This window comes from Jaculus jaculus, chromosome 6, assembly GCF_020740685.1.
Source record: "Jaculus jaculus isolate mJacJac1 chromosome 6, mJacJac1.mat.Y.cur, whole genome shotgun sequence".
NCBI classification, from domain to species: domain Eukaryota; kingdom Metazoa; phylum Chordata; class Mammalia; order Rodentia; family Dipodidae; genus Jaculus; species Jaculus jaculus.
Window position 1 is genome coordinate 129,449,785 of NC_059107.1, and position 14,774 is coordinate 129,464,558.

General features: G+C 33.1%; 1 protein-coding gene across 6 annotated transcripts in view; it reads right to left on the reverse strand.

Annotated features, from left to right (window-relative positions):
- Mgat4c (MGAT4 family member C) overlaps positions 1-14,774 on the reverse strand; it is a 678,495-nt gene that overhangs the window by 41,699 nt on the left and 622,022 nt on the right. For 5 of the 6 annotated variants that reach the window (XM_045151469.1, XM_045151470.1, XM_045151467.1 and 2 more), the window contains 2 exons: positions 8,179-8,253; positions 1,988-2,034 (listed from right to left, as the gene is read on the reverse strand). Coding sequence is in view for 1 of the 6 variants with exons in the window: in XM_045151466.1 (XP_045007401.1) it covers positions 1,988-2,034 (47 nt within the window). In the remaining 5 variants the exon portion in view is untranslated. The remainder of the gene's footprint in view (positions 1-1,987; positions 2,035-8,178; positions 8,254-14,774) is intronic. The other variant, XM_045151466.1, reaches the window with a different exon arrangement.

The following is a 14,774-nucleotide window of genomic DNA, read 5'->3' on the forward strand; positions in this document are numbered from 1 at the left end:
AGTAGGAGAGGCCATATTAAAGAGGATCATGACTGAGGAATTCCAAAATGTCTGAAAAACACCCATCCTCCAAATTCAAGACAACACTAGTTAAAATGCTACCGTTTGTAGTAGCATAGAGGCACATGGAGATGATAATATATGTGAAATAAGCCAGGACCAGAAACAAAGATGCCTTGTTGAGCACATAGAATAAGAAAAGTAGTCCAAGCAGCCCAGGACAAGTGAAGTGCATGCCTAGGCTTACACTTCAATAGATGGTTGATTTTCGAAAACAACATAATAACATAATAAAATTTAAAGTCACAGTCTCCATGGGTATGCAAAAAAAATGCTCAAACTATCAGACAAAATAAGACTGAGATACTGGATTTCTACAATAAAAAAAAATTCTAAATAAGATGTATCCATCCATTAAAGAAGGTGGTAGATAGAATGAAGAGAAGCAATGCAAAGGGTCTGGAGAACTGGATTAGGTGGCAAGGTGCCTGCTATGCAAACATAAGGACCTGAGTTTGGATCCACAGTACCCACATAAAAGCTAATCACTGTGTATTTTTTTTTTAATTTTTATTTATTTATTTATTTGAGAGCAACAGACACAGAGAGAAAGACAGATAGAGGGAGAGAGAGAGAATGGGCGCGCCAGGGCTTCCAGCCTCTGCAAACGAACTCCAGACGCGTGCGCCCCCTTGTGCATCTGGCTAACGTGGGACCTGGGGAACCGAGCCTCGAACCGGGATCCTTAGGCTTCACAGGCAAGCGCTTAACCGCTAAGCCATCTCTCCAGCCCCACTGTGTATTTTTAAGCTCAATGGTATGAGGATTACTTGCTAGTGAATTGATAAGTTCCAGATTTAGTGAAAGATACTACCTCAAAAAAATAAGGTGGGAATCAATTGATGAATACATCCAGCTTTGACCTTTAACCTTCATGTGCACTTGCTTACTATGCATGAACACACATCACACACATACACACACAAACGAAAAGGTAGGAAAAAGTAGTAAACTCTGAATCTCACTGATATAATATTAATAATTTCTAAAAGTTGAAATTACAAAAAGAAAAAGCAAAAATATCCACAAGATTATTACAAAAATTTGGAGCATCATCAAAATTAACAGACTACTATACTCAGGGTTTTAGAAAAAAGATATTGTGAATGTGTGTGTGTGTGTGTGTGTGTGTGTGTGTGTGTGTGTGTATACTTAGGCATCAACATGTCCACTCTGGGAAACACAGAAAGTTAGTAGCAATGTACAGTGTGATATTAATGTACTTTGTTTTTGCTCTACAATAATTTATTTTTATTCTATTACTTTATTTTTAAATGGTCATTCATGTACAAGTTAAGTAAAAGTTCTACTCAGAAGCTATCTTAGATATACTCTGAACTATTTTTGATATAAAGAATTACTACCATAAAACTAATTAATTGCTGAGTATGGTGGCACACACATTTAATCCCAGCATGTGGGAGACAGAAATAGGAAAATCTCTATGAGTTTGAGGCTAGCCTGGGACTTCAGAGTGAGGTCCATGTCAGTCTGGGATAGAGTGAGACCCTACCTCAAAGAAACAGAAACAAAACTTATAAGTATATTCCTCAAACTTGGCAAAGCGTAGCTACTTAAATCACTTATAGAATACTTTATTTAAAAAAGAGTAGTAATTAAAAATATTTTAATTTTATTTATTTATTTGAAAGAGAGAGAGAGAAAGAGGAAGATAGAGAATGGGTGCTGCAGAGTCTTAAGCCACTACAAAATAACTTCAGATGCATGTATCACCCTGTGCATGGGAATTATGTGGGTACTGAGGAATTGAACCTGGGTCCTTAGGCTTCACAGGCAAGTGCCTTAGCCGCAAAGCCATCTCTCCACCCCCGGAATATATATTATATAATGCATAACATAATCATATAATATATTAAAAAAATATATATCCCCTCAAAATACCACCATGTGTGACATCCAATCTCACCTGAAGAAAGTTGTCATAGTCTGCCTTGTACAGAAATGGTTGAGACCCTGAAAAGGAAAAGTCCAACATTACTACCACAGCTAACTGGCTCATCATTGGTTATTGGTTAAAAACATGCAAAATACTACAGATAACTTACTAATCTTATATAATTTTACTATTATTATACTTATTACATTTTATAAATTGATATAAGGTATAGAATAAATGTAACATAACTTGCAATACTTATCATAGAACATTTCCTTGTAGAGTTAAAATATACATTAAAAATACTCAGCATAAGTTTTGAATTATATTTTATTATACAATACACACACACACACACATATATATATACACACATATATATATACATATATACATAAATTATTTATCTTCATTGACTTTATACTAATCAATAACTTATATTTTAAAACATTCCATTTATACTGAGTTATTTGCTCTAAGAAAGTAACTTTAGTCCATATAACTGAATTTCACTCCAACTAAAATGTACTTAGGCTAGTTTGTTACAAATTAATCCATGTTATTGATTTTTCCATCATCTATAAGGCCTTACAACATTCAAGAGATTGTTCTTGCTACAACATTATAAATTCATTGCCTGGAGCACAGTTTCCTATTGAATGCCTGACAGCCTATGTTAACAAGAGTATTCACAAGAAAACTGACATTGTATTGCAACATAGGAAATGTGTTCTCTAAAGCTTACGTGTCTCCAAAGCCATGATCATTTTCATTTATCAAAGAAAGTACAAGGAATAAAGATACTACTACTCAGCATTACTCTTTCTCTATAAAAAGCAAGATGATATTTCCATTTTTAAAACTTCAGTGCTAGCCTGGGCTATTTAGCACCTCTGCAGAGGACAAATAGTGCTGTTCTCTAGAATGTATGGAAATATTAATTCCTTTAGAAGAAAGTGATTTGTGAAACTTATGTTTTCAAGTACAGATTGCTTCAGTTCTTTTGACCTCTACATCTGAATGTCTCACTTCTAGGTACAATGCACTGTGGTCAGCTGGAATGGTCAACAACATCCTTTTACATTTCCATGTTTCTCCACTGTTCTTTACTTCTATAGCTTCCACAGATACCAACTCACATTCTAAAAACATTGTAATCACTTTGTGACTCTCATTTCAAATGAATTCATTTTTCATCATGAAATAATTAGCATTACTTGTTACACCTGAGAAGAAATAGTCTATAGCCTACAACCATCATTAGTGTCATATAGAAAGGAGTTAATATTTAAAGGATCTGAAGATTCTCCCATTGGATGGAAGTCGAGGCAAGCATGTGGCTATGGGTCAGAGTAGGACTCACGGGTTGTGAAGCTTATCACTTGACTTACAGACAGGCAGACAAGATACATTACTGCTCAGTGTATTTATTCTATATTCTCTGGTATAGTTTATCAGTAAGGTCTTTTCTTATGTAGCACCCTGGCATTTTTATCACTATGACTTTGAAGTATTTTAAGCATGTTTTGCAGTCACATGTGGTGATGTTTTCACCTTTTCCCTCATTGTTCAAGACTGTTTTGGCTATTGAAGATCTGTTATGGCTCCACCAAAATTTTAGGATTATAATTTTAGATCTGTGAAGACAATCATTGATATTTTGATGAGTATCATGTTCAATATATGTTACTCAGATTGTGCAGACACCTTTGTAATACAGATTTTGCCAATCCATTAACAGAGAATGTTTCCAATTTTTCTCCCTTTACAAATTCTTCATCAGCATTTTAAAATTTTCATAGTTGAGATCATTCATGTCTGATATTAAATTTGTTCCTTGGCATGGAAATTCATTATATATTATAAATAAATATTGTTGGTCCCTGCCTTCTTTTCAATTAGTTCCTTATTGACATGTGGAAATATTGCTGATTGTTTAGCTTTGATGTTGTATTCTGCAGCTTCCAAAAATTGGTCACTATTTCTGGAGACATTTTAATGACTTCTTTCGGATTTGCCTATAAAAAAAAATGGCATCTGAAAACGGGCAGCTTGATTATCTGCTGTCCTACTGCTCCTCTTGGAACTTTCACTACCTTGTTGATTTGGCTACTAGTCTATAATTCGGCACAGTAGTAGAAAATCCACTACTGTGTTGAATAATAGACTATAAATGAATGCCTTCATCATGAACCTAGCTTATAAACAAACAAACAAACAAATTTACTTGCTCAGTGTGAGGTTTGGTTTGTTATGTGATTAATGATAATATTACTTGTGTAGTCAAACATTTATTCTATATTTGATTTATTCAGCCTTTCATGATCAAGCAGATTGTTATATTTTATTGTTTTTTTCTGCATGTATTGAGATGATTCTATACATTTTGTCTTTTATTTTGCTAGTGTGTATCATATTTATTGCATGTCTTACATTGAAATACCCTTAAATACCTGGGTATGTTTCACTTGATTATAGTTTTTAATAATCTTTATGTATTTATGGGTTCATTTTGTTGAGAATCTTTGCACCAATCTATACTTATTCTGGCAATTTATTGTTATACTTCCTATGACTTTGGTATGCTTATCACACAGAGTGAATTCTGAAGAATTTACTTCCTTTCAATTTTTATAATAGTTTGAGAATAAACAGTATAAATTTTTTATCTTGGGCACAATTCAATAGTGAAGCATTTGGCTCCTCTGGTGTTTTTTAATAATTCTAATTTGGGACATAAACTATACAACATTGTGTTGGTGTCTTGTTTTACTATTTCTTCCTGGTTTATTAAATTTCTTCTCCTAAATTTTCCAGTGTGTTGACATAGTAGTCTGTAATGACACTGTGCATAGCTACAGTATCACTGGTGATGTATTTGCTTTTCTCTCTGATTTTATTTGTACTTTCTTTGTTTACTTAGTCCAGTTAAACTTTTGATGATTATGCTCATATTTTCAAATAGCAAACTTTTGTTCAATTATCATTACTAATCTCATTTTTATTTGGTATGTTTTGTTTCTAGTACTTTTAGCAATAGTTTTGTATCACTTTTCTATTTCCCAAATTTAGAATTTTTTGTTACAGTTCACTTTTTGATTACCTGAAGAAGAATCTACTTCTCCTATATTTCTGAAAGGCAAAGAACACCTCAAGGTATTTTCTTAAATTCACAAATGGGTGTGGCATGGCAACACATATGTACACAAAAATTGTATGCATATAAATATAAATGTTAGTATCTATAAAAAGAAAAAATATGTTTGATACAATTTTATGCTTATTTTATTCTAGACAATATATTATGTAGTTTGAAAATGTTTGCAAATTATATACATAAGTATATATACTAAATATTAAGAATTTATTGAAAATAATAAGTTAATTTTATTGCATATGTTTCAAAATCCCATAAAAATGTATTTCCAACAATTTTAAAAATTACTTGAATATTTTTGTTCAGATATTTTATTGTATTTGAGTTATATTAGAAAGATGGCTAAACAGAGTATTCTGAAATGACAGAGTAAGTGTGGCAGAGAAATTGCAATATCCCTGTGGGTTGCAATGATACAAGAAGCCTCACAGGAAGGTGACCGAGGCCACGTGGGCTGTTTACTAATACAGCTCTACCTCCACAGACTAGGCTTGTGTTGCTACAGCCTTTACTGTCCTAAACTGTTATATTGCATTGATGATGATCTCAGGACTAGACATAATGTGATAGTGATGCCCATCATGGGGGCATCAGTCATAGTGTATTTCCATTCTTCAGACCCTGATGTCAATTTACCACATCCATGTGAGTAGCTGAAACAACACTTGTACGGAGATAAATCTGACACAAAAGAGCATGCCGTGTACTTGTCTGAAAAAACAGTCAAATAGCAGCCCAGTCCCCCTGAAAACCTCAATGCAAACACTTGAAGTTTAGTCCATTGTCATTTTTTATAGGAAAATCCTAAAAAAGTCATTAAAATATCTACAGAAATAGCAAACAATTTTTGGAAGTTGCAGGATACAAGATCAGAGCAAAACAATCAGCAATGTTTCCACATGCCAATAAGGAACTAACTGAAAAGAAAGCAGGGGGTAATAACACTTATTTATATTTATATTATTTATAAATGTATAATATATAATTGCAGAAACTTGAAAAGTGCACAAAGATCCCACAACTGAGCCCTGCCACACTATATGGCAATATACCATCCATCCACAACCAAACCACACTGAAGTGGATAAAACTTCCAAACAGTGGAAAAGGTGAGTGTTAGATACAGCAATTATCATGAAAGAAAACACACACTAACAAAATATTTAAGAAATATGGCACCCCCAAAGGGAGCACAATTATTCCGCAGTAACAGAACACAAAAAAATATTCATGAAATGGCTGAAAAAGAGTTAAAATATCATTTTAAGTGTGTATACTAAAATACAAGAGTATACAGACAATTCTATTCATTTGGGAAAATAATTTGTGATATGAATGAGAATTCAATAAGGGTTGATATATAAAACTCAAAGGAAATTTACAGGTGAAAAATTGCACAAATTCAATTATATATACAACTAGAGTCATGAAAGCACGTGAAATGAATGAATTGTTGAATTGAATAGTGAATTAGTAATATTTTGACTTAACTCAGGCTTTGGGAAAAAACAAAGGGTAAGTAAAACTTATAAAATTTATATGGCATAATTGAGAAAACAGATTTGTATTTTCAGTGTATGAGGAAATAGGATGGAAGGTACAGAGATCCTATGTAACAAAATGATATCCAAAAATATTAAAAAGTATAGGGAGAAATATGGCAGTGCAAAATCAGGTACTTCAGAGAACTCTGATTGAGCTTATTTCATATAGGTTCTGTCCAAGGGACATTAGAATCATATAGTTAAATGTCATAGAATTTTAAAAGGAGCAAAAAATAATGTTAACTTACTTATGCAAAGAACATCATGAGAATAGCAATAGATTTCTCTGCAGAAAACATTCCACAATATGATGATGGTATGATATATTCAATGGGTAAAGACAAAAGCACATCTATTAGATATGTACATTACTATATATATATATATATATATATATATATATATATATATATATATATATATATGATTAAAATATATATTCATAAATATACAACTAAATATGGTTCCCATAATAAAAGAATTATAAAATTCATCATTTTTTCATTTAATGTATTTATGTGTGTTACACACATGTGGGGAGGTTAGGAGAAAACCTTGAGATATTGTTCCTTGCCTTCTACCTTGTTTGACATAGGGTGGCCTGTGAGCTTTCTTCTTAATTTACCTTCCATTGCTGTAGGCATGCCGTTGGGATCAGAGACATGGAGCTACTGGAGTCTAACATTATGTGGGTTTGGTGCATCAACTCCAGTAGTCTAGCTTATTCAGAAAGTTTTCAACTACTGAGCCATTTTACCAATCCCCAATATTTAGTTTGTAGGAGTAGAAATTTTGTTTCTGTATATTTTTTTTTGAAAATCCAGTGTAAAATTTTCATAGTAATGTTATATGACCATATATTCCAAATATCTATTAAGTAAAAGCATTATAAATTTTCAATCATTATAGAAGAGTGTGAAGCTAACAACATTTAGATAACTTAAGGTGAAATCACTCATTACTATTAACATAGATTTAAATCCACACAGAGAGAGTGGAGGCCCTGATGCTTGAAGCTATTCGTGTGCTCGGAAAGGAAATTGCCTGGGAAGAAACAGGAAATACACCTTCCTTCCTAGCACTTGGGAAGCAGCGGTAGGAGGAACCCCCTGAGTTCAAGGCCACTTTGACACTCCAAGTGAATTCCAGGTCAGCCTAGGCTAAAGAGAAACCATACTCAAACAACTATAAATAATATAAAAATTTTAAAAATGAAAATACTAGAATGACTTTTTGTATGCTATCTTTAAAAATCAGAAATTCAAAAAATGTATATTCGTTAGGTACCTAATTATGCAATATTTAAGACATAATGAATTGCACTCTTTGCATGAATACCACTTATTGCTATCTGTTAAACTAACCAGGAAGGAAGGTGTATTTCCTGTATCTTCCCAGGCAATTTCCTTTCCGAGCACACGAACAGCTTCAAGCATCAGGGCCTCCACTCTCTATCACTTAGAATTGATGGCCGAGAAAGAACACAAAACATGAGAGAAAATGAAAAGCAGAAAGATTACCTTTTCCAAAAATCTATGCTCATCTGAATCTTAAATCATGTATTCTTCTCCCTTCATATCATTCCTGATGTGAATCTAAGAGGCAAGGAAAAAAAAAAAAAAAGTCAGTTAAACTGACTGTCTTCACTGTCAAGAGAAACCTATGGTCAGGGATATATCTAATTCCCAGAGCTTTCATCATTAATATTTTATGAGTCTAGGTGATGTGTTCCATCTAGTAGAAAAATTTATCTTTCATTTGTGCAAGCGGTGCCTGCTGAGTGATAGATTTCATCTTTTTCAGCCAAGTGGTGAGGTTTAAGAAGCAGTATAGGCCACGGGAAGGGAAGGGTTTACTTTATTTCCTCTCCGGGAGTCTGCCTGCATTTACTGTACTTGCAAAGTCAGCCAAGTGAAGTGAAATGTATTTGGGAAACTATGAGGATTTTCTTGCCAACTTACTCGTCTACTACACATGTATATGGTCATACGTTGTTCACATTGTCTTAAATAATATACTTACCTACAGTGATTTTTACCTTTGTCAATGTTCATAACGTGAACATTAATTTGTTATATTTGGTAAGCAAAACTATTAGCTCAGTTTTGAAAATTCTCATTATACATAAGAAGACTGAAAGGAAACTTAATGATGTTCGAACACTTCAAAATGGAAAACAAGATATTTTGTCCTTTGATTTAACAGAGCATGACTTACTTGCTGTGAAGTAAGCAAGATTTCTACATAGGTTTATCTGGGACCTTAGGTCTGAGCTGTCCTTATATAATATTAAATAGTATAAAGGCAACTGAGAAAATGTTCTAAGTCCTTTCTTCAGAGCCACAAAGAGGATAAGCACCAAAACATTGGTCTTGATGAGTTCTTACAAAGAACCTAAAAGCATAGGTAACAAAAGCAAATTAGACAAAATGGGATGACCTCAGTCTAAACAACTTCTCCACAGTGGAGCCACAATCAATAATGTGAAAACAAGTCCGTGGGAAAAAAAAATCAATCAATTTTCAAATAACTTAATTAGTAAGGGCTTATTCTAGATCTATAAGAAAATCACAGCAAGAAAAAATTCAAGATATGCAAAATCTATAGCTTGATAGCTATTTCTCAAATAAAGACATACAAATGAGAAATAGGCATATGTGAAAATATTTAACATCTTTAATCACCAAAGCAATACAGACTAAAAATTCTAAGATATATTAACTAACACCTTTTAGAATAGGCAGTATTCATAAAATAAAAATACTTATTAGAGAGGATATGGAAGAAGGCAAAACCTAGAACAGGGCTGGTGGGAATATGAGTTAGTACTGCCAGTATGGAGAACAATACAGAGATTTATCAATAAGTTAAAAATTAGTACATGATCCAATAATTCCACTACTAGACGTGTATCCATGATAAAAGAAATCCACATATTAAAGAGATGCCTGCATTTCCATATTCATTAAAACATTGTTCATACTACCTAAGCAATGGATTCGACCTAAGTGCTATCAGTAGACGAATGGATAATGAAAAGTTAATATATCTATCCATTTATCTATTCATAATAATGTGCTATTCAGCTTTGAAAAGGAAGAGACTCCTGTTATTTGCAACAACATGGATGGTCATGGTGGAAATGATGCTATATGATACAAATCAGAAAACAAAGACAAGTGTAACAATTTCAATTATACAAGGTGTTTAAAAACGTTCCACTTGTAGAAGCAGAAGGTAGAATGGTGGTTATTAGTAGCTAGTGTGGGACCGAGGGTTGGAAAATTGTTTATCAAAGGATACGAAATGTTAGCTAGACAGGAATAATGATTTAAAGAAATTTTGGGGGGTATTTTTATTTATTTATTTGAAAATGACAGACAGAGAAAGAAAGAGGGAGAGAGGGGGGTGGGAATGGGTGCGCCAGGTTCTGCAGCCACTGCAAATGAACTCCCCTTGTGCATCTGGCTAACGTGGGTTCTGGGGAATCAAACATCTAACCGGGGTGTTTAGGCTTCACAGGCAAGTGCTTAACCACTAAGCCATCTCTCCAGCCCATAAAGAGATTTTTATAAAGTATGATGACTATAGTTAAAGGTCCTTTTTCTAAAAGATTATTCAAAGAATAAAATTAAAAGCATGGGAATAAATACATGTTAATTTCTTTGATTTTGCAAGTCCACAATGAACACATCTTAAAGTATTTTTTATGATAAATGTATGCAATTTTATTCATTAATTAAAAATAAAGTAATTGAAATTAAAAAGGAAATAAAATAATAGCCACAATAGTATTAGCACCAAAGCTATATTGATGTTGGGTTTGAATGTGCTAGATCTAATTTGTCATGGAGTCACCTAGAGCTCCAGGAAGTTGAATATGTTTCCCCTATGTGGAAAAATATCATACATCCTAGAGAAATGAATTTAGTGCATGAACAGAAAACAAAAGTGTTTTTTTTTTTCTCTAAAGAATCTTTCTTCCTAAAGAAACTAGGATTAAAAAGTACTGAAAACTATGTTTTTTGGAATAATTTCATTTTTAATTATATGTGATTGTTTAACAACTTTCTTACATTTTTGGATGTATAAAGTTTTTGCTTACTTTGGAGCAGAATTATATTCTCAAGGCTCATATGCAATTGAAAAACAGTTTGTATGCAGTTAGTTATTTTAGAAAGAATTGTATATTGTTCTTTTAAAATAATAACCCTCTACACAATACTTTTAAATAATTTTAAAATAATAACCCTTTCACACAATAGTCATCAAGAATAATTTGGGTGTGACAATTTATTTATACTATAGCTACTGATCTGACAGTCAAATAAAATATTGTGTTAGAAGTTGGTAGATACTAAAGTACCTAAGATTAATTTCTGGACTTTAAATAGCAAACCATTTAGTTGGCGGAATAAGGTCTATATATAAAAAATAATGCAAATCACAATTGGCTAGGTGGCAAGACAACATATCAGCTGCATATGTGCATAGGTAAAATCACCAACACTGAAAGGACATTGTTGATATAGAGCTGCATGTGAGTAAATGCACTGAACCCAAGACAATGTGGGCCACATGTCATGCTCATGCAATTGAGTATATGTAGTTCATAAGTTTAACAGGAGAGCATTGCTTACCTGTATGAACTATCTCAACCTCCCTACTTTAAAAATGAATCTATTTCACGTTTGTAGTAGAAGTTCACAGGATTCTCATGAATGGAAAGGATCAATATTCAGGCCTCATGTTAATGGGAGACTATGAGAAGTTTATGAAGATGTTTCTTCCCTCATAACCTAGCTAGGAGCTGGGTGTGTCAAACATTGTAAATATTTGCAGAACTACAATGAGTGGGGAAAGAGGAAGAATGAGATCTTGCTTCCATCTGATTATTATATGTGGTCTAAGAATCTCTTGATAACTTCTTTATCTTCACAGAGTAGTAGCGTTCCCATTTTCCTGACCCCAGTCTGTTTGCACATATCTTCAACATTTTTTTCAGGGCAGAAAAATGGAACTGGAGCAAGTAGTCATTTCTCTGAGAAAAGTCATCATTCATTGCTATCTTTATTTAAATTTCTTACAACTTGTTAACTCATCTATAGTTTGGATGTTCCAACTTACATTTGATATTAGCTTGAGAAAACAGTATAACTTTAACTCATAGTACATGCTTTCTATAAAAGGAACAATATGCTTAAAATAATATAAAAATTAAAAGCGAAATAAGCAAATAATGCATATACAAATTGGAAAAAACTAGGTTTTTTATTATTTTAACATCAAAGTTGTCTTCTTTCAAGTGATTATCATTGTAGCTAAATTTATGTCATTTTATTGAAATTACTTTTTTTTTTTTTTGAGGTAGGGTCTCACTCTAGCCCAGGCTGACCTGGAATTCACTATGTAGTCTCAGGGTGGCCTCGAACTCACGGTGATCCTCCTACCTCTGCCTCCTGAGTACTGGGTTTAAAGGCGTGCACCACCATGCCCTGCTGAAATTACAAAATTTTATAGATTGAATAACTATTTATTAAATACTGCAAACTTTTTCATTAGTTGCTCTTGTCACACTGACATAGGCTAATTAATGATATTTCTATAGCCATAACCCATTGGTATTTTTCACAATATTTCTTTTTGAATGTACCATTGGTGATCTATGTTTAGCTTCTGTAATAGTTACTGACACTTTCCCTTCATCTTTTCTAGCACTGAAAGTAATCATGTAATTTTTGGATTATTCTTTATAAAGTAATAAAATATTAGTTTTGGTTGCTTATTCTTTATTCTTATTTTATTTCTTAAATATTTTATATTTATTTATTTGAGAGAGAGGTACAGAAATAGGCAGGTAGAGAGAAAGAGAAATAAAATGGGCACCCCAGGGCCTCCAGCCATGTAAATGAACTCCAGATGCATGTGTCCCATGTGCATCTGGCTTACGTGGGTTCTGAAGAATTGCACCAAGGCCCTTTGGCTTTGTAAGCAAGCACCTTGACTGCTAAGCCATCTCTCCAGCCCCTGTTCATATTTTTAAAATGACCTTTTTTACATTTGTAAGTTTCTTAAAGCTCTTTCTGTAGAATTATTTATTTCAGGTAAATGGGGAATGAGAACAAGCAGTTTTATGGTGTATTTTGCACTGGTAATACATTTTTGTCTATTTGCTTAAAGGCACATACCTTTGTTTAAAAACACAGTGTAATGTAATGTGTCTTTAAATTACTGTTGCAATGTTGAATGCACATACTGTAATAGGAATCATATATGAAATCTCAGCTGTTCAGATATTACAAATCTCTAGCTAGGAATAGGAGAGTGACACTGGGAATTTCTCTTCTGTGACACAATGACATTTAACAGTAAGTTTGACAATGGTTAATAATTAAGGAATACAACACTTGCCTTTCACCAGTACAAATGGTGAGAGTTGTTTAAGCTTTCACAGCTACTAAATAATAACCCTTTTCCTTTGTAACTCTCACCCTTTTGCCTTCCTAGTCCCTCCCTCTACAATTAGGTAACTGTACCAGGAATCTCCACTACATATACTGTCTTGACATTCAATCCCAGCCAAGTTACTCCTGACTCTGAGTTCTTCTCATTTCTTAGTCTTTAAAACCGATTGCACGCCTTCTGCATTGTTCACTTGATACAATAAATTTGTCAGATAATCAACCTTAATTTTCTATGCTACAGCCACACTTAGCCACTTGCCATTTTCCAAACACATTTAGCTTGAGCTTTTGGCATTCAGTAACTTTGAACACATGCCAGATTTTCCCCAGGAAAAACCATAACCACCTGTCATATCTTGGATTTCTCTGAATCCTGCAACCATGTTTGGACTACAATTAGAGGCCTACCTATTTCTTACTGCAAATTTTTGATGGAAGGACTATATTTTGCTAAAACATTTAAGATCAAGGCTAATGTAACACTTCCCACTAACTATTCATGTCAGGGGAAATACTTTCTCTCAACAAGTGTTCTCTGGTAGCAAATATTGAACATACTGTTATTTGAGAAAGTATTGTTTATTTGGCACTTCTTATTTGACCTCTTATATAATGCATTTTTTAGAGTTACTTAAAGGCGAGGGTGTTTACAGTTCAATAATTAAATTACATTATTTAATTTCCTTTTCAAAAATTAAGTGAACCTTTGCTTAGAGGAACTTGTATGAGAAAAGAGACTAAATTTAAACAAAAATGTTCTTTAAGTAGTACAGTAAAGTTATGTGTGGCAATTTTTTAGTTATTAATAGGATTTTGAGGTATATGTTTTCCAGAAAATTATAACATTCCTTCATCACTCTTGATGCATAAAAATGCTTCAATAAATTTGTAGATAGAATGCAAATTGAAACCTGCAGGAGCTATCAATTCATGTTCATAGTTTGTATAAAGTGTGTAATGCCCTGAACAACTTATAAAAACATTTCACAGCATGGCACATAGTGTTCAAACTCCTCTAGTGATCATTCTCTACAAGAAAAATGAACTGAAACATATACTTTTAGAAATATTTCTATTTGTATTTTTCATGATAATAATGCTTATCATGAAATATGCTTAAATGCTTACAATTACTCAAACATTATTGCCATACTTTAAAAAATATTTAAATAATTTATTTGAGAGAGAGACAGAAGAAGAGCGAATGGGTCCACCTGGGCTTCCAGCCCTGCAAAGGAACTCCATACACGTGCACTCCCTTGTGCATTTGGCTTACATGTGTCCTGGGTAATCAAACCAGGATGCTTAGGCTTTGCAGGCAAATGCCTTAACTGCTAAGCCATTTCCCCAATCCTAGTGTCATACATTCTTAATATATTCTTATTAAGAAAACATGGTAACTTGCTATTATTGTCACCTTTTATATTAGAAAATAAATATCAAGTAAAATATGATAATGTGCCCAAGACCTCATATGTCATATATCTTTGATGTCTGAGTTGAAATTAATTCATAGAATAATACAGTTTATAAGCAAGTGCCTTTGACCTCTGACCCATCTCTCCAAATCATAGATAATGGATATACCAGGGTCTCTAGCCACTGTAAATGAATTCCAAAAGCATGTACCACCATGTGCATCTGACTTTATG